Source organism: Felis catus, chromosome C1 (genome assembly GCF_018350175.1).
Source record: "Felis catus isolate Fca126 chromosome C1, F.catus_Fca126_mat1.0, whole genome shotgun sequence".
NCBI classification, from domain to species: domain Eukaryota; kingdom Metazoa; phylum Chordata; class Mammalia; order Carnivora; family Felidae; genus Felis; species Felis catus.
In genome coordinates, this window is record NC_058375.1 from 47,735,061 (window position 1) to 47,758,738 (window position 23,678).

Sequence of the window (23,678 nt, forward strand, 5' to 3'; positions counted from 1 at the left end):
AACCTTATGCAAGCAATCTCAAGCTCAGAGTGTTTCTCTAGGCAACCGAGACTAAGACACTACTCTTTTGGAATTTAGATGCCTCCCTTCTTTAAATAGTTCTCCCTACACACCCTCCTTACCCTTGTTCATAGCATTTACCAAGATCTGGTATATTCTGTATTTAGTCATTATTTGCCTTCCTCTGTCCCCAGAGTGCATGTTCCATGCAAGCAGAGACTTTGTTTTGTTCTCTATTGTATCTCTAGCACCTAGAACAGGCCTGGCACTATTTAGCAATAAAGAATTTCTAAATCATCTGCATAAATGATTCCTTTGAGAGTCGTGGAGACAGCATGAAGACGTGGGTGAGACCATGTTCTTTGGTAGCAGACAGATTGCACTAGTTCAACCCTGTTACCAAGGGTAACTTTGGGCAACATTCAACCCATCTCAGGCTCAGTTTCCTCATCTATAAAATAAGGCAAATAGGACCTACATCACAGTGTTTTTTGGGTAACCAAACAAGATAATGTATACAAAGCCTAACTCAAAGTTAGCTCTGAAACCTGTTAAGTGATGGTTATAATTCTGAACAGACTTCTCAAAAAAAAAAAAAAAGGTAATTATAAAAATCGCAATTCTAAATTATTTTTCTAGACGAGTGGGTTAAAATACTGGGGAAAAATACAATTAGGCAGTCACGATCTCCCCAGCCTGCTGCAGGAATATTTTCCCTAATTACAATGTAGATTTCATTAGCTGGTTCTGCAACATTCAGTCCAGGACACAAAAAGCCCATTGGACAAATTACCACCTTGTACTCACTGGGCACAGAGCCCTTCATCTGAGCAAGTAGGGCTCTCCGGGCATATCATCATCATTTGTGGCAGGTGGCAAGGGTAGGTATAATTTGGGAAATCTGAGAGGTTGGAGAACTGGTTTGAAAGCTCGGTGATACAGAAGTAAGAATATGCAAAGAAGGTTTGGCTCCAAGTCCTTGGTACTTCATCCACTGGCCATGCCATCTTGAACAGGAGACCCCCCCCCAACCATTCATCCATCCACCCTCCTACCCAACACTTACTAAGCACTTACAGCTGTGGCGGCCACACTGCCAGACCCTGGAGATAGGAATGAGCAAGTTCAGCTCTCAGGGAGCACACCCTCTAGTGGGAAAGAGAGAAAACAACTTCATATCCAGGTAGTAAGCATTGGAGTTAAGTGGAAAGTGCCATGACGGGGCCTAGTGTTTGTGCTGGGACCAGGGACATCAGGTGAAGTTTGCCGCAGAAATGGATGCAAGTCAGTCAAAATTCCAGGCGGAGAGAATGACACATGAGCAGGGATGGAGTCTCGAGAAATGAGGCACAGTAGTGAACTCTGAATATTTGAGAAAGACCGGGTTACCGAATGCCAGCGAGGAAATGAGGCGTGATGGATCCAGAAAGAAGGGCAGAGATAAAAAGAGAAGGGGATTTGAAACCCGTGCTAATGATAGTGGGCTATTGCATTGTCTAGAGGAGAACAGGGCCCCCATGCAATCGGTGTTTATAAGGATCAAACTGTCGGCAATGAGACGTGTGGTCCGGAGGGGAGGGGAACAAGAGCCGGGCTTGGGTGGGAGCGAGGCTGGCAAGACAGGAGGTCAAAATAGCACCCAGGCCACACATGAGCCAGGAGAGGTGATCAGGGCCTGAGCCAACGCCGGAAGGGTAGTTTGGAGAAGAGAGCCTGGAAGGTGAGGCAGTGGGAGGTCCGCTCCGCAGACCGGGGCACATGGGAAAGGAGGGCAGAGGCTGTCCTGCAAAGTTCTGGTGGGATGGCTAGGAGGGTGGTGGTGCTGGGACTTGGGATGGGCCATTCTGCAGAGTGAACGAAGCCTGATTTGGGTCAGCAGGGATGGGAGCTTGCAGAGTCCCTTTTAGGACGCATGGTGTCTAGAGTGCTTGTGGGTCATCAGAGATGCTCTGTGGTTGTGGGAAACACAGGATGGAGGAGAGAAAAGAAGCTGGATGGGAAAGGTGTCCTCATCTACAAAGAGGATAAACCGTACTTTTCTGGCAGGGTCGCCTCAAGAATTAAATAGCACCGGGGATGTGAAGGCACGTTGTAACGTGAAAAGCACTTTGCCATGTTATAAGAATGAATGGGCAACTCAGTGTTAGGATCCCCAGGTTTCTATTTACTTTACAGACCATAAGTAGGATCTACGAATACCGAGAACCGACTGTGCTGTGTCCCCTACAAGGTGGACACCAAGTCGCTGTCCTGTTTCTTCCCCTGGGGGGAGAAATTACCATCTGTGGCAACATTTCCTCAGGTTCCCTGAAGGCCTGAGTGAGCCGGGGCACAGGCCATGTCCTGCTTTCTCTGTCTAGTGTTGGTCTTTACCTCCACGGGCCTCCCACCGAGTTGCCCCTGTCTGTTTCCTACCGGTCAAGGTTTAGGGGGTTGCACATGGGTAGTAGGGCCTTCTGACATTGGGGGTTGGACCCCCAGGGACTGCCGTCTCCTACATCCCCACCCTCACTCCCTGTTCTGCTTCCCTCTGTGCTCCCGGTAAGCTGAGAACGAGGGGTTCTCAACTCACGCTTGGGGGGTATTCCGGCCCATGGTTTTGTTAGGCCCCGTGTGCATTCGGCTGTTTGGGGGTACTTTTACCTGCACGCTGTCGTCTGGGCATCAGGCTCCTCTTACGCATTGCCTCAGGTGCTTTTGCCCCGCTGCCTTGCAGAGGCATGACCGCCAGGGTGGTCTCCATCCTCCCTCACGTGAAATGTGTGCAGCTTCTAAGCTCTTGCACGGTGGGCGCTTACCTGGGACCCCATTTATGCATTTCACGTGGTGGCCCGTCGTTACCAGCCACACACAGTGCACACCAGCCTCACAGAAATCTTCCTCTCATCCGGTGCGGGCACTGTCTTTTCCTGTCCCTGCACTACTGCTCCCCTGGCACGTTTTGCCAGGAATACCTCTCCTCCCTTCTCTGACTGACCGTCCAAATCCTGCTCTCCATCTTACAGGGAAAAGTTTACATCTTACATCTTAGGTAGAAATGCAGGGTTACAATCTTACATCTTGCGTCTCCGCCTTACATAGGAATGCGGGGTTGCTACTGTGAAACCAAAATACCCAGCCAGCTGCTGGGAGCCTTGCAAGGTGCACAGCGGGGCTCTGTGTCTGTGGGCCAGGGGGAAGAGCCATTGCAGCCCAAACCATGCGGTGGGGTACGGTCCTCTTCTTCCCGGGCAGTCAGGAGAAAGCCCTCCAGTTCTGCAAAGGCCTGGTTTCGTTTGGTTGTTTTGTTATTCTGGTTTTTGTTGCTGCTGTTCTCTTTCCTAAGGAAGGGAGGAGAACTCCCTGTGGGTCCAGAGAGCCGGGTCTGCCCACAGCACTCGCATGCCCTCCGCTTGCCCCTGGGCAGAGAAGCCGGGCTGTGTCGGCTCCCTGGGTGAAAAGGTGGTGTTCGAGGGTATCTCTCAAGCTGGAGAAGGGACTTGAAAGTGAGCTGGGGCTGCCTCTCCTGGTCTGCTCGGCCCGCTTTGAGGGTGCCACATTTCATGCTCCCCATTCGCCCACGTGCCCAAAGAATGCAGAGCCCATTTCACTGCCTGACCTCAGATGACCGAGGCAGCTTTGTCATCTTAAAATGCATGCTACCTCATTGCCTGCCTTTTAATTTCGAGTTGTTTTCTCTACGTGGAGGTGGCACAGGAAAGGACACAAGGGGATGGGTGCAAATGTTTGAGCACCGCCCTCCCCCAGCGCGCACGGATAAAAACACTCAGGACGCAGAGCAGTAAAACCGCAGAAGCCTTACGATGATCCAGCTCGCGACGCACTTTTGATCGGAACGCGCGGTTATGTTATAGTGTTACCCTCTCGCCTGCCTCTGTGTTTTTGAGGAAACCTTCTGGAGCAGGCTGCCCTTGCTCACCAGCTGATTCATATTCAGAAGATCTCGCTGCACTTAGGCTAACGAAGATCTGCCGCTTCTCAGAAACTCTCCTCTCTGGTCCTGACTCCGGGGCTTGTTTTTCAGAACAGAGAGTCCGGCTTCAGTTCTCTCCTCCTTTTGGTAGGAAACAAGAAAATCTGGCCTCTGAGTGTAATAGAACTGATTCCCCCCCACCCCCCCAAAGGAACTGTTGTCTGTTCTTTTTGTTTTCTTTCTTTCGTTCAATTGTTTATTCATTCATCAAACCGGCATTAAATGCCTTCTTAATCTGTGCTAGGTATTATATTAGGCACTGGGGATATACTGTTTAAAAAGGCAGGATCCAAGCCATTCAGAAGCTCACAGTCCAGTGAAGGCAGCAGAAAAGGAGAGAGACCAGGAAAAGCCACTGTGACTGGGGCCGCGACAGAGGGCTCAGCTGGAGGAATCTCACCCAGTCTGGAGTGAAAAATCAAGGCAGGCTTCTAGGTGGAAGGGATATTTGAATTTAGAAGGTCACACAGAAGTAAGACAAGGTTGGAACCTTGTTCCATGGGAAAGGGGAGATGTGTATAGGCCTGCTGGGCGGGGCTACACATGTTGGGATTCACCAAATAGTTCAGTGTGATTAGGGCAAAAAGTGCATGCGTGTGTGTGTGTGTGTGTGTGTGTGTGTGTGTGTCGGAAGGGGAGAAAAGAAGCCAAGATAAGACAGTCTAGAAAGGGACAGGAGCACATCATAAGGGTCTTCTAAGCATCCATGCTGGACCTGGTGCAGAAAGCTTGGTGAGCCTTTGGAGAACTTTAAGCAGAGGACTTACATGCTAAGATTTGTGCTTCATAAAACAAATAAAACAAAACACACCCGTCTGGCTGCAGTATAGAGGATGGAGGGAGACCTACTGGAAGCAGAGAGACTACTTTTGCGAATGTAAGGTGTTCTTTTAGAATTCACTTTTCCCAGGCTTGGCCATGATGGAGAAGGCAGAGAACCATCTTGAAGCAACATTTCTGTAAGGTCCATTTCTTCCGTCTGGATAACAAGATTAATAATCCCATAGCTTCATCTACGGGGTTGCGTTGGGGTACAGTGTGGTGCAGAATCTATGAGCACAGGATTTCTTGGTTGCCCGGAGAAGGCAAGGATTCCCGTGAGCTGTGGTCCAGGAGCACTGGCAATGGGAAGATTGTGATCTCTCAATCTGGCCTTGACTGGGTCTGCGATGTGGACGCAGCACTTCTCTCCTCTGGGTATCGGTTCTCCCGGCCAAAAATGAGGAAGTGGTATTACACGGCTCCTTAGGTTCTTTCCAGCTCTGAACCCCCTAACGTGGACAGCTTGGTGAGCTGATTTTAGAATCCTGTGGATCTCAGTCTGAATGCTGCGTCTGTCACTTCTGGCGGGATGACCCTGGATAAGTTACTTCCACACTCTAAGGCTAAGGTTAAAATGGGGATAATAAGACTTCTTGCAGGGTCGTTGTGGGGATTAAATGTGATACTAACAAAGTATTTAGCACTGTATCTATCCAGACATGGAGGGATGCCATTATTAGAAAATACCTTCACACAGAAAAAAATGGCTAACCCGGAGAGGCCATGAAACAAGGAAACTCAGCCCTGGATCACATATTGTCAAGGAACTAGACAACTGAATGTTTCACAATGTTTACAAATTCAGCGCTCTGAGATGTTTTCTGACCGCGATGCCGGCAACCTTACAGGTCTGAGATTATCGTGCTCATCCACTGTGACAGAGCGCCCTCTGGTGGTCTCAGAGTTAACATTTTCATTAAGATGATCGAAGAACAAATGTAGCTTTGTGGATTTATAAAGCAAACAGCAAGGGTTTGGGGGTTCGTTAATCTTAGATAAAGTTAATATAGCTAATCTTAGATAAAGCTAGTAAAGTACCATTAATTATATCACTTCTACTGGCAATTCTTTAGTCAACTTTTCCATAAAAGTCATGTTCCAGGCATTTATTAGATCTTGCATTTCGAAAAGACAAAATTACATTTTAAATTAAAACATAAATTATATTGGACATTTGAATTGCACATAAAATCTTCCCAGTAGTTCTTTATGCCGTGAAACTGAAAATAATTTGGCATCACTCAAAAGGATGCCAACTCAAAACTGGGGTTTTCTAGGGGTGGCCTTGTTACAAAATTGGCTGGGAGACTTTGGGCAAGGTGCTTTATTTCTGTGGACCTGTTGCCTCGTATTAGAATATAAGACTCTAGGGGCGCCTGGGTGGCGCAGTCGGTTAAGCGTCCGACTTCAGCCAGGTCACGATCTCACGGTCCGTGAGTTTGAGCCCCGCGTCAGGCTCTGGGCTGATGGCTCGGAGCCTGTTTCCGATTCTGTGTTTCCCTCTCTCTCTGCCCCTCCCCCATTCATGTTCTGTCTCTCTCTGTCCCAAAAATAAATAAACGTTAAAAAAAAAATTAAAAAAAAAAAAAAGAATATAAGACTCTAAACCCGAACATTTCCAGGTCCTTTCCAGCTTGCAGATTCTTTGATTTGCGGGGGATACATTTTCCGTTTTCTTTTAATATTAGGGCTCTGGCTTCAAAGAAACTTGATGTCAACTTTTTTTTACGAATCAGAGGCCTCAGACAATAGTTTAAGGCCCATCTTAAGATGCGTTTGTAACATTTTGTAAAATCAGCTCTAACTATCTATAGCAGAAATGGCTGGTCATTAATAAAGATTCATGTTCTCCTTCCATAGGGTAGGATTTTGTGCAGAAGCCTATTTGGCAGTCCTTATTAAATTTTTTTTTTTTTAATTTTAGAGAAAGAGGGAGCGTGAGTGAGAAAGAGGGGCAGAGGGAGAGAGAGAGAGAGAGAGAGGAAATCTTCAGCAGATGGCATGGGGCTCGATCCCACAACCCTGGGGTCATGACCTGAGCTGAAATCAAGATCTGGATGCTTAACTGACTGAGGCTCCCACATGCCCCTAGCAGTCCCTCTTTGCACCCAGGTGGGACCGTATGACTAGTTTTTGATAAAGAAATCAGAGTGAAAAAGATGTGTGTCCTCCAAGCCAAGGTAGTTAAATACCAAGTGCGCGTTCCCCCATTCTTTCTCATTCCCCTTGTCCTCAAATAGATGACACTTGAGCCACGGGGAGTCATGAGAAACAGAGCCACCTGGGAAAGTACCCGGGTGCCTGAATTACCTGTTGGAGATGGGCTGCCCCGGAGAGCCACCCAATCAGAACACCTACAATGGACTTTGTGTGAGTGAGAAATAAACTTTTACTATGTTAAGACACTGAAAATTAGGGGTGGTTTGGTATAGCAGCTAGCGTTCATTATCTGACCTTACTCTCCAACTGCATGATGCTGAAATCTAATTGGGAGCATTGTATCAAAGCAAACTGATTCATCAAAGCAAGTTCTCTCTCTCTCTCTCTCTCTCTCTCTCTCTCTCTCTCTGTCTCGGGTGGAGGAGGGGTTAGGAGAGGGAGAGAGAATTAGTTTACTCAATGTTTGTTTCCTGATTAGGAAAATGGTTCTATTCTCAAAAAGGTCTTATCAAGACTTCCTTCGAACTTTGTTACACAAAATGAGTGCGAAGTAGACGATCTCTGGTTGTTCGGGTTGTGGATGGGTATAGACGCTACCATTACCTGCTGAGTCATACCTGTCAGGTGTTTTGGAACAAAACAAAGTTCACCAACTGCTGACCTGGATAAAATAAACTCAGCAGTGAAAGAGTCTTCTGAAACTTTCCAATTCGTCTGCATTTGGAAGTGACCTTGTTAACGGGGGAAGGTGGGAAAGGAATTATACCCAGTAACGGGTATCAGAGTTATTAATCATAAGTCTCGTTTTGATAGTGAGAAAAACAGGGACAAAAACAGGGTTTTTACTCAGCTGTATCTCTCTGCAAACACTGACAATATTTTATTTAAGCTAGCATCCTATGGGAAGATAATTGAGAATCAGTGATGTAGAAACACATCAGCAACAGTAGGAAAAACCATTATGGTACAAATAGGATTGTGGCACGATGCTGGTCTGGAACTATCGGCTGAGCGTGATGATGCTGGTCACAATCCGAAAATTACAGCAAATGTTTAATTAGCAAGCCTCCAGAACAGCTGTAGAGAGGAATGAACTTCCAATGAAATAAATGTCTTGTGGAATTAAAACTCTTAGGGTTTTATTGTACTTTGCCACCTAAATTATATCATTTAGGAGCCTGGAGTTTAAATTGGTTCCGTAAACAAGATGATAAATGTGGCTGTATCACTATGAGGAAAATTAGCTTATAGAAATTGAAGATTTTTCTTCAGATAGTAACAACATTGAAAGGGTACATAGATCTTGATCTGGCAGCTAAGCTTCTAGGAATCTAGTCAGAGAAATATTAAGTGTGCAAGAAAAATTATTTTTCGTAGAAAACTGGAAACCACCTAAAGTTCATCAATTAAAAACCTGATTGAATAAACTGCGGCAAATCTGTACCATAGAATGCTAGGTACCTCTTGCAAAGAATGAATAGGTATTTATATGCTGGTGGAGGAAGGAGTCCTCAGTGCAAGGATAGAAATTGAGGCTATATTATACGATCCTGTTGGTCCTTGTTGTTTTTCAAACTGATAACGTAACTGAGGCCAAGGGTGCAAGATCATCTGGTTCCGGGGACCCCAAACAGACCAGGCTCGGCCACTCCCTGCTGACAAAACCCAAAGGCAGAGAGAGAGTGATGGCAAAACAAGAAAGGAATTTATTTCTCTGGGTCCAACACCGGGAAGACAGTGGACCAAAGTCACAGAGATCGTCTCCAAAGTGCTGAAAATACTTCCAGGTTTTTATTAGGAAAATGTGGGACAATGGTGGGTGGGTGGGTGGGTGCACACAGGTGGGCAGTAACTATCAAGCCGGTCACTGTCCCCGGATAAGTCATGAGGGCTCTTGCTGGTGCCAGGGCGGTATCTATTATTTGAGGTGGTAGGTTGCCTGCCGGGTCTTTTGCCTGAGTTAAGAGATAAGCTGCAAGAAGAACTTCATCAAGTAGAAAGCACAGACTGAGGTCAAAATGGAGAGAGTTGAAGTCCTCTTTCGAATCCCCACTGTCAAAACACTGTTTCATTTCTACGGAAGGGAAACAGACGATGGCCATGCCTTCTGTTAGCTACTTCCCGCTGCCCGGGACGATATAGGGATTGTGGAACGGAAGACTTTGACCAGTAGGAGAACCTCATTTCTTGCGTCTCTCCTGAAAGAGACACTAGGGCATCTCCAAGCTTTCGTGAATAGCGCAGGCTGTCATTTGACAAATGCAAAGACCAAAACAACAACCGAAAAGAAAAAGAGTAAGAAATATAGCGGGGTATATTTCCATTTGGAAAAAAAATCTAATGTCGCCAACCGCTACAAGGATCTAGGGCTAGGACGTTTGTAGCAGTGATGTGTTTGTTTAAATCTTTCATGGCTCTATTACATTTTTGGAGTAATTTTGAATATATACGTAACATTCTGGTTTTTTTTTTTTAATTTTTTTTTTAACGTTTATTTATTTTTGAGACAAGAGAGACAGAGCATGAACGGGGGAGGGTCAGAGAGAGGGAGACACAGAATCCGAAACAGGCTCCAGGCTCCGAGCTGTCAGCACAGAGCCCGACGCGGGGCCCGAACTCACAGACCGCGAGATCATGACCTGAGCCGATGTCGGACGCTTAACCGACTGAGCCACCCAGGCGCCCTGCAACATTCTGTTTTAACGAGGGCACAGGCCCCTCTTTGGGCTACAGTCAAGACATCGAAGACCATTTGGTTTTGAAGGACTTGTTTTCAAATTTGTGCGGCTTCCTCATTTCGGAGGGTGAGTGTGTGCTGGGCAGCCGCTGTGTGTGTGGCTAAAGCCTCTACTTGTAATTCTACATCAGTAGAGGGGGCTCCCCGGACAAATAGGGCTGAGGGAGAAGACCGTCAAGAAGGCTTCCTTGCCTGGTGTCTAGCTTTTAACAATATCGCAGTTATGAATCACTGGCAAGTGGGAGGTGACTCATCTCGGGAGATACGTGCCTCCCCAAGTACACCATCCAATCCAGTCATCCATCCACTATTTTCACGAGTCCGCGGGTAACCCCATAAAGTGGGGATATGCTCTGGCTTTTAAGGAGTGAATCTGCCGTCCCAGGCACATAGAATCTGTCAAGGTGACAGGTGAGTTACACAGTTGTTGGGAGAGTCCAGCCCATTGTCCAGCTGTTGAAATAATCCTAAGCCCATGGAGGCCTTTTATTATATCCAGAGTAACAGGCATGGAGACTCTCTACACATGGGCTTTTGTGGCAGTTTCTCTGAAGAAATTACCCCAAGTTGTCTACCTTAGGCAAACAACAGTCAAAGACAATTAGAACTAAAATCTAATTCCACAAAGGTGTGTGTTATTGAAACATAATTTTTCTCTCTAAAATCACCCCCATTTCCCTCAAAGATAGCCAAATTATGACTGATTTGTTTGTAAAAACAAGTCCAGTTTTAATAAATGTGGTCTAATTACTTACTTAAGCTCAGCAAGAATTGTGATTGACCAGGTATGTTCTTTTAAAATCTGCTTTGCTGGAACTTTTCATAAGGAATTTCTGATCGGATTTTTTTTTTTAATTTTTTTTTAACGTTTATTTATTTTTGAGACAGAGAGAGACAGAGCATGAGCAGGGGAGGGTCAGAGAGAGAGGGGGACACAGAATCTGAAACGGGCTCCAGGCTCTGAGCTATCAGCACAGAGCCCGACGCGGGGCTCGAACCCACAGACCATGAGATCATGACTTGAGCCGAAGTCGGCTGCCCAACCGACTGAGCCACCCAGGCGCCCCGTGATTGGACTTTTAATAGGCTCTCAAGGCCAGAAGCCACGCCAAATACTTGCCATCAGATTTGCCTGCAATGCCTGTAGATTTGCGTGAATTCCTCTCCTCGAAATATGCTGAGGTCCCCCAAATATCCTGCGGTCCCTGCACCTGCTGGGAAGTGACATTTTTATTCACCTGGTAACGCTGCTGGGAACTCTGTAAGCAAGGTATTAGGCTGACATTTCCAGAGGCTCTGTTGGCTCCATAAAGTCCACCTTAGTTCCTTAAAGCTGTCTGGTCATGGCTGTCTGTGCATGCCTCTCTCAAATATGCCTTTCCAGTCAAAGCCTTGGTAATATAATCAGTGTTTCCAATGGTATCCTGTTACAAGATTCTTATTGAACTTATGGAAAGAATTATAACGGCCACGAAAGAAAGAATACTCACTAAGAGTTTCTGAATTCTAGAGGGCTCAGGTAGGGAGAAAAGTTAAGTATTTCATTTTGTTTACAAAGGGATCTTTTATCATATTGATGTAAATCATAGATATCTCAAAATAAGAATTTTCCCTAAAGCTGGGAGAGCAAAACTGGAGAACCAGCAATGTTTCAAACACAAGTCACAAAAACTACAATCATCTCTCTCAATCTATTCAGTCCCACGTTACTAATTCCTGTTCTGTTTGAATGCGGCTTTCCCGTTAGTTCTGGAAATTCTTACTCAGCTGAGTTTTACCGTCTTAAAGATATCAGCAGCCTGTATTTGTCAAAAGCCCTTTTCGTGAATCTCCCTGAAGATGAAACATGTTTTGCAAGAGCCTCAGAACAAGAACTGGAAATGACAAAAGACTTAAAAACGGGCCCGGTTAAAGATGTGATGAGGGGCGCCTGGGTGGCGCAGTCGGTTAAGCGTCCGACTTCAGCCAGGTCACGATCTCGCGGTCCGTGAGTTCGAGCCCCGCGTCAGGCTCTGGGCTGATGGCTCAGAGCCTGGAGCCTGTTTCCAATTTTGTGTCTCCCTCTCTCTCTGACCCTCCCCGGTTCATGCTTTGTCTCTCTCTGTCCCCAAAATAAATAAACGTTGAAAAAAAAAATTAAAAAAAAAAGATGTGATGAGAGTTCACTGTAACACACTTGACAGGGAAATCCACTTATGTTTGTGACACACAACATGTCAATAATTAGAGCGCCAAGTGACCTTAGATCTGGACATAGTGAAACCTTAGGGATTTCATATAATTTCTAGAACAGTTATAGCATTCGCCCATACAATATAACCCAGCTGGGTTTATCATCATTTAACAATGCTTCCATGTAACTTAACATACAAAATAAAGAAGCCTGATTTGTCAAAAAGACTCCATTTACAATTTGAATCTTGGGAACTTTGTTAAAAACCTCAGAAGGCTTTAAGCACATGCTTAAATAGGATTACAGATCATTACAAAACTCAATATTTAACTAAAGTGGAAATAAGAGATTCTTTTTTTTTTTTTAACATTTATTTATTTTTGAGATAGAGAGACAGAGCATGAACAGGGGAGGGGCAGAGAGAGAGGGAGACACAGAATGGGAAGCAGGCTCCAGGCTCTGAGCCATCAGCCCAGAGCCTGACGCGGGGCTCGAACTCACGGACCGCGAGATCGTGACCTGAGCTGAAGTTGGACGCTCAATGGACTGAGCCACCCAGGCACCCCAATAAGAGATTCTAAAGACAAATACGGAACATTACACAGTTGTTAGCAGAACTTTGCTCTTTTAGTACAGAGAAGTTTTAACTTTTTAAAGTAATCAACATAGAAACTTTGTTTTTTGAGGGGGGCGCCTGGGTGGCTTAGTTGGTTAAGCGTCTGACTCTTGATTTTGGCTCAGGTCATGATCTCACGGTTCATGGGTTTGAGCTCCACATTGGGCTTGCACTAACAGTGTGGACCCTGCTTGGGATTCTCTCTTTCCCTCCCCCCCTCTCTCTCTCCCTCTCTCTCTCTCTCTCTCTTTCTGCCCCTTCCCCACTCTTGCATACCCTCACATTCTCTCTCTCTCTCTCTCTCTCTCTCTCTCTCTCTCTCAAAATAAAATAAAATAAAAACTTAAAAAAAGAAAATTTGGTGTTCTGGGCAGATAAAGAAAAAAACTTTGTTTACAATTTCTTATCAAGAGTAGACCAATAATCTTTTTAACAAAGAGAAAAAGCAAATCCCAATCTTCAGTATATTTTAAAAAATCCATTCATATCAATCTTAGTCCTGACCACGTATAGAATTCTTTCCCAAAGATTCCCCTTACAGACCTTCTACAATTTCCTTTTTCATTCATATTTTCTCCTAAGCTTTCGCTCTTCAAATAAACCAGTCTCATTTTAGGACAAAGTTATTCCCATTCCTCACGCCTTTCTTATCAAAAACGTGTCTTACTTTCCTTGCATACAAAGTTGCTCTATCATTTTCTAGCAGTCTTAATTACATTTACCAGAATTCCCACTCTTAGAAACCTTAGTTTCCAATGAAAACTAAGTAGTAGCCAACTGTAAACTGTCCATTACACCAGAATTCTTTAGATCAGAAGCTTACAAATACATTTCATAATTTCTAGAAACATGTGCTTTTCCATAATAGAATCTTTCAATTAAAGCATAAAGCAGACCCCAGTATCTTTGGCTTCTCTATAATAAGAAGCCAATAGTAGATAAGTCGATATTTACTAATTAATGTTTCAGTATTTGATCTTATTTGGCAAAGATTTAGATATCCGATGAGTTCAAACCAATTTATTACTTAACCTAGCAAAACTTCAAAGATTTAGGTTACCAAAGATGTCGAAAGCTATAAACCTTGTCATTCAACCTACTTGCTCTTAACAATTACCCATGAAAGCTTTATGAAACAGACAACATTAACTGTCCTTTTAAGTCCAACTGCAACAGATAACACATGAATTTAACTAATTCAGGTGGAAGTTGATCCTCTGAACTGTATTTGATGTTGCTAACTCCACAAGACATGCCCATCTTAATTAAACCACCAGACTTGAATTAGCTTTAATACCGATAGGTTACACCTGTGTCCAAAGTCAATCAACCTGTTACCCTACTGTCAATTTCACCTGGGCCTCCTGTGGGGAAATCTGAAATAGACAGTCTGAGGCCCTGGGCCCCTTCACGATGACTTGGGAGGCACTCTAGTTTGAACCTCATAAGGAGGTGGCGGCAGCTTGGGGTGCTCTCACTCCTCAATAGCGAGGGCAGGAAGAGCAGGAGCGATGGCACGGGAAGCACGGAGGACGGTAAAGGAGCTGGCTGCGTGAGAGGCACAGGCAGTGGTGCAGACACAGGAGGAGGTGGATTCAAAGTGTGCACTAACACTCCTTGATCTCTGTCTCCTGTCTCTCCTCCTGCTTTTTCTCTGGTTGCTTTTCAGCCCTTTGCACCATTTATTCAACATACGTTCTAATCACCGTTTTGGGGGAGCAGAAGGCATATTCCCCCATCTTCCTAGGTCAAAATTCAGAAAGGACACAAAATTCAGAAAAACACAGCTGTGACTGAATGAAGCCCAGAGTGCCTGCATTTGCATTCGTTCCTCCCCGAAAGTCAGCTTCACCCACTGAACCAAATGGCTTCCCAGACAAACTAAGAGAGCCAAAAGGAACCCCATATTTGGAGGCAACCAAATGAGAGGAAGGAATCCCAGAGAGCTATTCAGTGGCCATCTTTCCTCTGAGCTTAACATATATGGGCCACGCAGAATTAGAATAAAAAGCCATCCTCTTAGGGGTGCCTGGGTGGCTCAGCTGGTTGAGTGTCGGACTCCCGATTTCAGCCCAGGTCATGATCTCACAGTTCCTGAGTTTGAGCCCTTCGTCAGGCTCTTCACTGACATTGTAGCACCTGCTTGGGATTCTCTCTCTCCCCCTCTCTGCCCCTCTCCCGTCGTGCATGTGCCCTATCAAAACAAATAGACTTAAAACGAAACAAAAACAAGCATCTTCTTAGTTTTATAACTAAAAGTAGACCAGTCAGCTAGTACTCTGCCTGGGGGTGGGGGAGGTGGAGTGGGGGTTGGGAGGGGATAGTTAGCATTCCCTATCTTGAACACACACAATTTCCAACAGAGATCTTCCCAAATGCATACCCTGGATTCCCATTTACCTCATGATACCTTCACAAATTACAACACCCCCTGCCACAACTCCAGCTACCTGAACAAATGGGTTATGAAACAAACCTGAACAAATGGGTTATGAAAACCTGAAACAAATGGTTCAAAAGAACCCAACAGCAGGGTAACAAGGACGGTTTCCAGGGCGCGCACCTATGGGGGCGAACTTACCAGGAGCCAAATTTCTAGCACCTGCTTACTCTGCAACTTGTCGGTTTCTCTGCTTCCCCAAATGCAGTTAAGGCAGTGGACGGATGCAGTTCAGGGCAAGTCCTCAAAGCATCATAAGGTGTCAGCAGCTGCACAGGACTTCCTGGTCCTCCCCATCCATCCGGGGACTAACCACGAGTTGCTGACCCTGACCTATCATAGCCACGGGCTCAGTAAAGGAATGGTTGAGCCCAGGTGCACTGCCAGGCCCAAATGCAACCGTCAGGGGTCTCTAGAGTGGAGGCTGGACAAACTGAAAGTACAGCTTCTGGCTAGCTTGCCAAGAATTGCAACTGGGGCGCGGGGTGCAAGGCCACCTGGTTCTGGGGGTCCCCAACAGAACAGGCTTGGCCCCTCGCCACTGACAAAATCCAAAGGCAGAGAGACGAATGGTGGTAAAACAAGAAAATGTATTTCAGTGAGGCAACACCAAGAACCCAGTGGACTTAAGTCACAAAGATGGTCTCCAAAGTGCTGAAAATACTTAAGGTTTATATTGGGAAAATGTGGGACAATGGTGGGTGGATACAATCAGGTGGGGAGTAAAGGTCAAGTCCATCATTTTCTCCTGTTAAGTCACGTAGGGTTTTGCTGCTGTCCGGGCAGTCCCTTTTATCTGAGGGGGTAGTTTCAACCCCCATCAGGGGATGCTTTGCCTGCAGGGTCTTTTGCCTGAGTTAACAGTTAAGCTGGAGAGAACTTAATCAAGGAGAAAGTAAATAAATGGAGAGAACTTCATCAAGAATGTAAATAAACATTAAAAAAAATCTTAAAAATGGAAGTCCTCTTTCAATAGAGTTTGTTTATGCTAGAAAAAAAGACTGGAAAGTTAAAAGACTGTTAATGAATGAATTCTGGTTTTAAGATGAGATTTTTCTCACTTTATACCTTCTGTGTCCTTAGTTGTCTCCATGTGAATTACCTAACATCTTCACTTACCCTACCTTCTGACCAAAGACTCACCATTCTCTAAATATTTCCCACTCCTTGTCTCCATACCTTTGCTAAGGTCACTTCTCTCTGGAACATCCTTCCCCAAACATCATTTAACCAAATCCTGCCGGGATGTTTAAAGGTGATTTCTTCCAAGAAATCAATCTCACCACTCACACTCTAGAGAACTATTTCTTATTGCCTAAACACCTATTACCCTTGAAGTCTTTTACAGGCATTTATAATCAATTCCAGTTTGTATCCTCGCTGTTCATGTTGGTTTTATGTGTTTCCCATGTACTAGGTAATAAACAGGCTTCTTATGGGGGGAAAAAAAAAATCAAAATTTACTCATCTTTGTGTCCCCTACAATGTTCAACATAACAGAAAATCAATGTTTGAATTAATGAGGCATAGTTTGCAATTCAATGTATATGATGTTAAAAATTGAGAAATACCAAATGATTCACCAGGTTTTTTTTTTTCAAAATTTTATTTATATAGAATCTTCAGAAGGTTTCCCTTTAATTTTTACCACAAGCTAAAATTTCAAAGCTTAAAATCAGGTATTTTATAATATGTCATTGTTAAGTACAGGGAGAAGAGTTCAACCATTTCGAGGAAGAGCTTTCATAACTGTATAAACGTTAATATTTACAATATTCTTTAATACAGATTTAGACAATGTGGCATATGTAAATGTACAAAATAGTTTAAGTCATTATCTTTCATTACAGAACATTCCAAAATTCAAAGTAATAAATCCATAAACACTAATAACATTTGGGGAAAACAAGAACAACAGGTTTATCAACAGAGTAAACTTCTACATAATACACAATTTGCACATCAAATCCGCAAATTTAAAGATCTCTGATCAGTCTATTTAAATCATGCTGGAATCTAAATACTATTCTATAGTTCATAGCTGAAACAAATGTTCTGTGATAACCTATGAAACAGGAGTACAAACTATGAAATCACATTTAACATTCTTCTTAAATCCTCAAAGACTACTCTAGAAAACCTCAAAGACAGCACACAAGGCATTTTTCCCTGAAATTAAGGTTCTTATGAATATATTCATAAATATAGTCGAAGGAAGAAAATACAAACAACCCAGATATCCTAGGTTAATTTTACCTTCTCAGATTTAGTTTGGTATAGGGCAAGCATCTGGTATAATCATGGCTTCTCTGGGAAACTTTGACTTTCTCCTCATATTTAGGGAGCTAACATATTTATTCTCTGCCTTGTTCCAGAAGGAATTTAAGGTCGCTTAAAAGACTGAGCAAAGGCCAGAAAGCACAAATTACAGGGTAAATGGAAAAAACAAAACAAAACAGAGAAAATAGAGTTTGGGGGGAAAAGCACATATAAAACCATTTAAGGAAAGGTCAGGAATTAAAGTATATTATTCTCCACAGTGATTTTCTGGAAATATTGCAAAGTAGGGTATTAATTTGTAAGAAAACTAACTGCTGGTAAACTGGGGATATTGATCAAATTTATTAAATTTTGTATTAATCCTGATAGAGATGATGATAAAAATGTGCTTTTTCCTCTGTGCTTGGATAAAGTAAGTTTTCCTAAATGCCATCACGTAGGACTCTGGACTTAAGTATCTGGCTACTGGTAGAGGAGAATGTAGGTTAAAAGAGAAAAAAACAAAACAAAATTTAGTTGCTCTTCCTTAATTTCTACTGAGAAACCCAACAACTGGGGTGGAATGCCTGTTGATGACGTGGGGATAGGCAGCCATAGGTCAGGGGGTCAGGTGTCCATAGGTCTCTGTGTCCACAGGCAAAGCCTCAATCCTGGGTGGCCTGCCCACATCACTTCCCGCAGGCCCAACAGCGCCCCTTGTCGGGACCCAGAGAGACCAACGGAAGCAGGCAAACCGCACGGCAGGAGGCCTGCTCAGGTGGGCTTGCTGAGCCTGCAGTCTCCCTGCTGCCCACACTGCTGCCGAAGCTCTGACCCGCTTCCAGTCTGCACATCACAGACCTCACCCCACTCCCGTGGGGCAGCGAAGTTGTGGAGGGAAGGCAGGGGCAGCATGAGCTTCCACAAAACACGAACGGGTCTGTTTAGCTCTGCTCTTCAGGCCCGGTTTCAACAAATGCTAAATGAACCATCTTGTACCTCTGAGCTGAGAGGTAAGAAGTAGAGGGCGTGGGGATGAAGAGAAGGGCTTGAGGGAAATGAAGACATGAAAGGTGGTAGGATACGTGGCATGAGGTTCAAAACTATAGATTAAGGATCAGAACAAAAATATCTACGTGACAGCTAAAACTAATCACCGCCTCCTATCTTTTTTTTTTTTGAAAGGATGATTGTTCCTAATCAACATTCCTAAGTTTTGGTCAGGTGAGTGAAGAATGAAGTGCAAATCTATAGATCTAAAGCCCCAGGAACTGCAGTGTTCTTGGCTGGGGTGAAGAAGCTGCCCCAGGGTCGGTGAGACAGGCTTTCCAGGGAGAGGCCAATGACTACCGTCTTCCCAAGGATACTCTTCAGAATACAGGCAGGGCCACCTTACTATCTATTAGGCACCATGCCTCCAGCCCACGATACCTTTAAGGCCCATACAATGTTTTAATTTCTTTTCAATTCAGAAGGAAAAAAAATCAATCCTTTCGATTGAGGACATGTTTATATACAATATCAGATTCATTTCATACAAATGCAATTATAATGAACTTATTTTTAATTTTTTATGGAAGAAGACATCCAAAGGCGGCAAAAGTGTCTAAGTCCTAATGTGGCTTTGAACATAGTTCAAGGATAAAATAATGGAGGAGGAAGGAGAGTCTGATCTTGTCGATCTTATTCCACTGATTTTTCTTTTTTGAAAGCTACTTTGAGATTAGATTTTAAAGAGAACTAAGTCTAATACTGGCCAAGTACTACTGTCAATTTCCGCTGGCCAAGCAGGAAAAAGAAAAAAAAAAGTTCATTATTTTACTGTCATTGGGCAACTGTAAGAATCAAATCAGGACGAAGAGATCTGGATGTTTTTAGGTCCGGTCTCCACTCCTGTAAACATTACCAGGGGGAGGTTTTCCTTTGGGTTTCTGCCTCCTGAATTTCCTATATTACACTGCCCCTCAACAGACTTCCTCTGTGCTTCTCCAAGGCCCTGGCTCTGACTGCCCTCAGTAGCCCAAGTCGGCAGTGAATGTGGGCACCTGCAGTTGAAAAATGTTTTAAGAATATGATAAGAGCAAAAGGAAACAGGGAGAATGAATGGAGGAGGAGGGAGAGGAAAAAAACTACAGATTTTAATGTTCCAAAATTACATGGTCCAAGAAAAAAAAGGGGGGGAAGAATATATACTAAAATGTTACCTGTGGCTTTCTAGATAACAGGATTTATATATTTTTGTTTTATTCATTTTGTTTTTAAAAAATATTTTATGATAGGGGTGCCTGGGTGGCACAGTCGGTTAAGCGTCCGACTTCAGCCAGGTCACGATCTCGCGGTCCGTGAGTTCGAGCCCCGCGCCAGGCTCTGCGCTGATGGCTCGGAGCCTGTTTCCGATTCTGTGTCTCCCTCTCTCTCTGCCCCTCGCCCATTCATGCTCTGTCTCTCTCTGTCCCAAAAATAAATAAACGTTGAAAAAAAAATTAAAAAAAATATTTTATGATAAAACATACTCTATCATCAGAAAAAAACACTCAGTAAATATTTAAAAAATTGTGCTCTCCAACTCTAAACTCTGAAGATTACCATCTTTGACTTCCTCACAGTATGGCTTAGGTTGGTAAATATGGTTAACTTGGCATGCAGAGGAACCGGATTTGAGAAAAGAATTGTTAACAATTTCGATTATTTTCCATCACCCGAATTCATCAATTTATACAGAAATATCAATCAAGAGCTAATTAATACCACTTTCTAGGATCTGTTCCCAATGTACAATGGGAAAAATATGTCAAAAGGAAGAGTACAAAGGAAGCAATTACTATGTTTTACAGAATCGCAGACTTTGTGTGCTTGGAAGGATAAACTAAGTCATAAAACTCAGACCCGTGGATTATAGGTGAAGGGCCTGAGGTCCAGACAGATTATGTGATTTTATCACTGTCACAGAGCAAAGCTGATAATAGAATTAGCATAAGTACTAAAGTTTCCTGATTTTTGGTCTATAGCTCTTATAAACCTCAGTCCCAAAAGTAATTGCCTTATACACTGTTTCATTGTTTATCCTAACTACCTATAGAGGAATACATTTAGACCTGCAGGGCTGTTAAGGAAGGTCATTTAGACCTCAGTTACACAAGAATTTAGGCCCAGAGAAGGTCAACTGTATCCATCTCTCCACCCCCACCTCCAAGTCACAAGGTTGAGCCAAGACCCAGGCCATCTAAAACTGGCTCGCTGCTCTCTCAAATACTGCTATATTCTTCTGTAGCTAATGATTACAACCAAAAGAGATAAAAATACAGAATCACATCCAGATAAGACGTAATAAAACTATTATTAATAAGGATGTTTGGAGAATGGGTGTAAATCAGTTCTATAGCTAACAGAAATGAACTCAAATCTATTTGAGTAAACAGGCAGCATGATTGCTAATTTTACTTGAAAATGTACTTAAATGTAAATCACAACTTTAAGTTTTGTTGGAAGAACAAAGATGATGGAAGATGATGTAAATAAGGGCTTTCAGGTTCTCAGGTTCATGCATCTGAAAATAAATTATAAATGTTTTTAATTCTTTAGAGCAGGGGTTGGACGATAATGGTCAGCAACTCGTTTTCTGTGAGGCTCATGAGGTAATACGAATGGTTTTACATTTTTAAAGGATTGTAAAAAAATACAAAGAAGAATGTCTGATAGAGACAGTATGTGGCCTATAGACCTAAGTTATTGTCTAAATGCCCCTTTACATAAAAAGTTTGCTGACTTAAGGGGCACCTGGGTGGCTTGGTTGGTCGAGCGTCCAACTTCAGCTCAGGTCATGATCTCACGGTTTGTGGGTTCCAGCCCTGCATCAGGCTCTGTGCTGACAACTCGAGAGCCTGGAGCCTGCTTTGGATTGTGTGTCTCCTCTCTCTGCCCCTCCCCAACTTGTGCTCTGTCTCTGTCTTTCAAAAATAAAGAAATGTAAAAAAAAATTAAAAAATTAAAAAAATTAAAAAAAGAAAGTTTGCTAACTTATGTTCTACATTTAGAAAGTATATGAAACTGGGTTAGATATGTAATATACCCTGGAAGGCTTTTTTGTTTTTAAAATTAAATCTCTGATTTAATATTTAAGCAGTATTATAATTTGCCTCGTCTGAGAACAGGTAGTAGAAAAAAATCTAGTTTGAGGGTGAAGATTATTCATCTTCCAATTAAATGAGGTTTTATCACACACACTAACAGAAGTGGACATACAGTTGAAGCTAATTATTTCACGTATCTGAAATCCATACACAATGTTTCAGATAGCTGAGAAAATGCCATATCCTGTAGTATTACTGCTATAAAATAAAATGGAAACAAATATCTATAATGGGAAAACTGGCAAGCTGATTCTCTCCTTTGGGTCTCTTATGCCTGCCCTGGCCTCCTACAGCATGTTGCTAGATTCATTAGACCACTAGTTCTCAACCATGTTATTAATTACCTCAGTGACCATCCATCCATGTCTCGTTTGCAACCATAACCAAATCTCACCAAAACACATGGAAAAAATGGAAGTGCTCCTAATGAGACACAGACATGAAGTACCAAAAGTGGAATGACTAGTTGGGGAAGAAATAAATATGACAGATACATGCCATTTATCGACCTGAATACAACAGTACAGCAGACAGCCCTTCAGAGTCTACTGCACTGCTTACTGGCCATGGTCGGACTGGAGCACCGCAGCAGACCCTGGTTCACACAACACTCTGATAATCACTGCAGGAAAACAAGTCCATATCTCTTTGTCACATGATTTACGTGACCAAGTTGGATTCTGTGAACTAGAGACAAAATATCAAAGGTGTGCCACTATTAGCTAAATGACAATAATTTCAAGGTTATTACTTTGAGAGTAGGATCTATTGTGTCCAGATTAGAATGTCTTACTTTAAAATAATCACATTAACAATTCCTTTGGACCCACAGCACAGTTCTCTTCAGCCACTCCATTCTCTGGCTTGCTTTTGTAATTGGAAAGGAATAAATTTTCTATTTGAGTCAAGAATTCTTCGGCAATGAAGCAATTAGTCACGTTGCTCAGAGTTTTCCTCAGACACTCCAAGAGCTATTGGAGAGAAAAGTTTTATATTTAAAAAGGGTAAGAAGAGGGTTTGCAGTTTTAAATATTTAAAAAGGGTAAGATTTGCACTACTATTGTTATTGTATCCCTTTCCAAATCTTTTTCTAATAAGCAAAAGAGAAACAGTCTCCTTAAATGTGGTTGAAGACAGTTTTGTGATCAATAATCATGCACCTAGAGTGTAGGAAGTCACTGTTGAGAAATGCTTGGGCTTATTCCTTTATGACTTTATATGAGGAGACACACTTGAGATTTTAAGTGTGATTTTTTTACTTTGGACAAATTTGTGACTTTGCTTCTTTTTTTGGTAGTTACATTTACAAAGCAAAGTAATCCTGTAGAACGAAAATCTATGTACATCCACGGACGCTACATCAGGATGGTAGATAGAGCTGTTTCCTGAGAAACACGCACATCAACCTTCCAACAGAACAAAAAGAAAGTTTTAATACAAGGGGGTAAAAATATTAAAAAGAAACTCAGTATGTTTTAGTTTTCTCTTCTTAAATTGCTACCAAAAAAAAAAAAAAAAAAAAAAGACAGATGTTACCAGTCTATGGGTCTTTAACTCTTTATACCCATAGAAGCAAAACAAGAAGTAAAATAAAAATGTTCAGGACTCTTTATTTCCTACCAGAAAGTTAAATAAAATGACACTTAAACTTAATTATTAGATTTATACTACCAATCTTAAAAACGAACAATTATTAAGGCTAAATGGAAACATGAGACTTTTGAATTTAATAAAATGAGAAAAATGTTCTCCATTGTATATAATAATAATCTGCTAGGAAATTTATCAGCCAACACTGACAAATTTATTCTAAACTAGTATTACTTCTATATGCAAGTGTGGGCAACAAAATACGTTACTAATTTTCTCCTAGAAATTAATTTTAGATAGGAAACGGCAATAACAAAAATACACAGAAAATGTATCCACAAAGCATTAGGCATCATGGGAAACCACATCGAGATGAATAGCTTTAGAATCTGTGAACAATAGAACCAATTAAAATCAAGGCAGCTTACTTTCTGCAAACAAGTCAGGTCAGAATCCCGGCGGAAGATTTTATCCATAGGGACACTGCTGTTGGAGGAAATATGAAGACAAACTGATGAAACAAATACCACAAATGAATCTGTTTTCTAATAAACTGTCACTGACGCCATACATCATAATTTTATATTTAACTTGGGTTTTCTCTAAAACATCATTTAATGAGACGCGCTGCAGATGTGCGGCCACTTCAAACCACAGCACATACCTATGGGACAGTCGGTATTTTTCTATTATCCATCTTGCCTTTTCAAACACTAATCCCCACTGAGGTTCTTCTAGCATCTGCTGTACTTCAAATTTGTAAGGTAAACCTAGAAAA

At 42.8% G+C, this 23,678-nt stretch overlaps 1 protein-coding gene across 9 annotated transcripts in view; it reads right to left on the reverse strand.

The window, feature by feature from the left end:
- Positions 1-21,792: 21,792 nt before the first annotated feature.
- Positions 21,793-23,678, reverse strand: part of MYSM1 (Myb like, SWIRM and MPN domains 1) — a 34,204-nt gene continuing 32,318 nt past the window's right edge. For 7 of the 9 annotated variants that reach the window (XM_019837113.2, XM_019837111.2, XM_045035918.1 and 4 more), the window contains 3 exons: positions 23,565-23,670; positions 23,329-23,386; positions 21,793-22,281 (listed from right to left, as the gene is read on the reverse strand). In XM_019837113.2, coding sequence (XP_019692672.1) covers positions 22,114-22,281; positions 23,329-23,386; positions 23,565-23,670 — 332 coding nt within the window. In that variant the 3' untranslated portion in view covers positions 21,793-22,113. The remainder of the gene's footprint in view (positions 22,282-23,328; positions 23,387-23,564; positions 23,671-23,678) is intronic. The other 2 variants (XM_011284969.3, XM_019837110.2) reach the window with 2 other exon arrangements.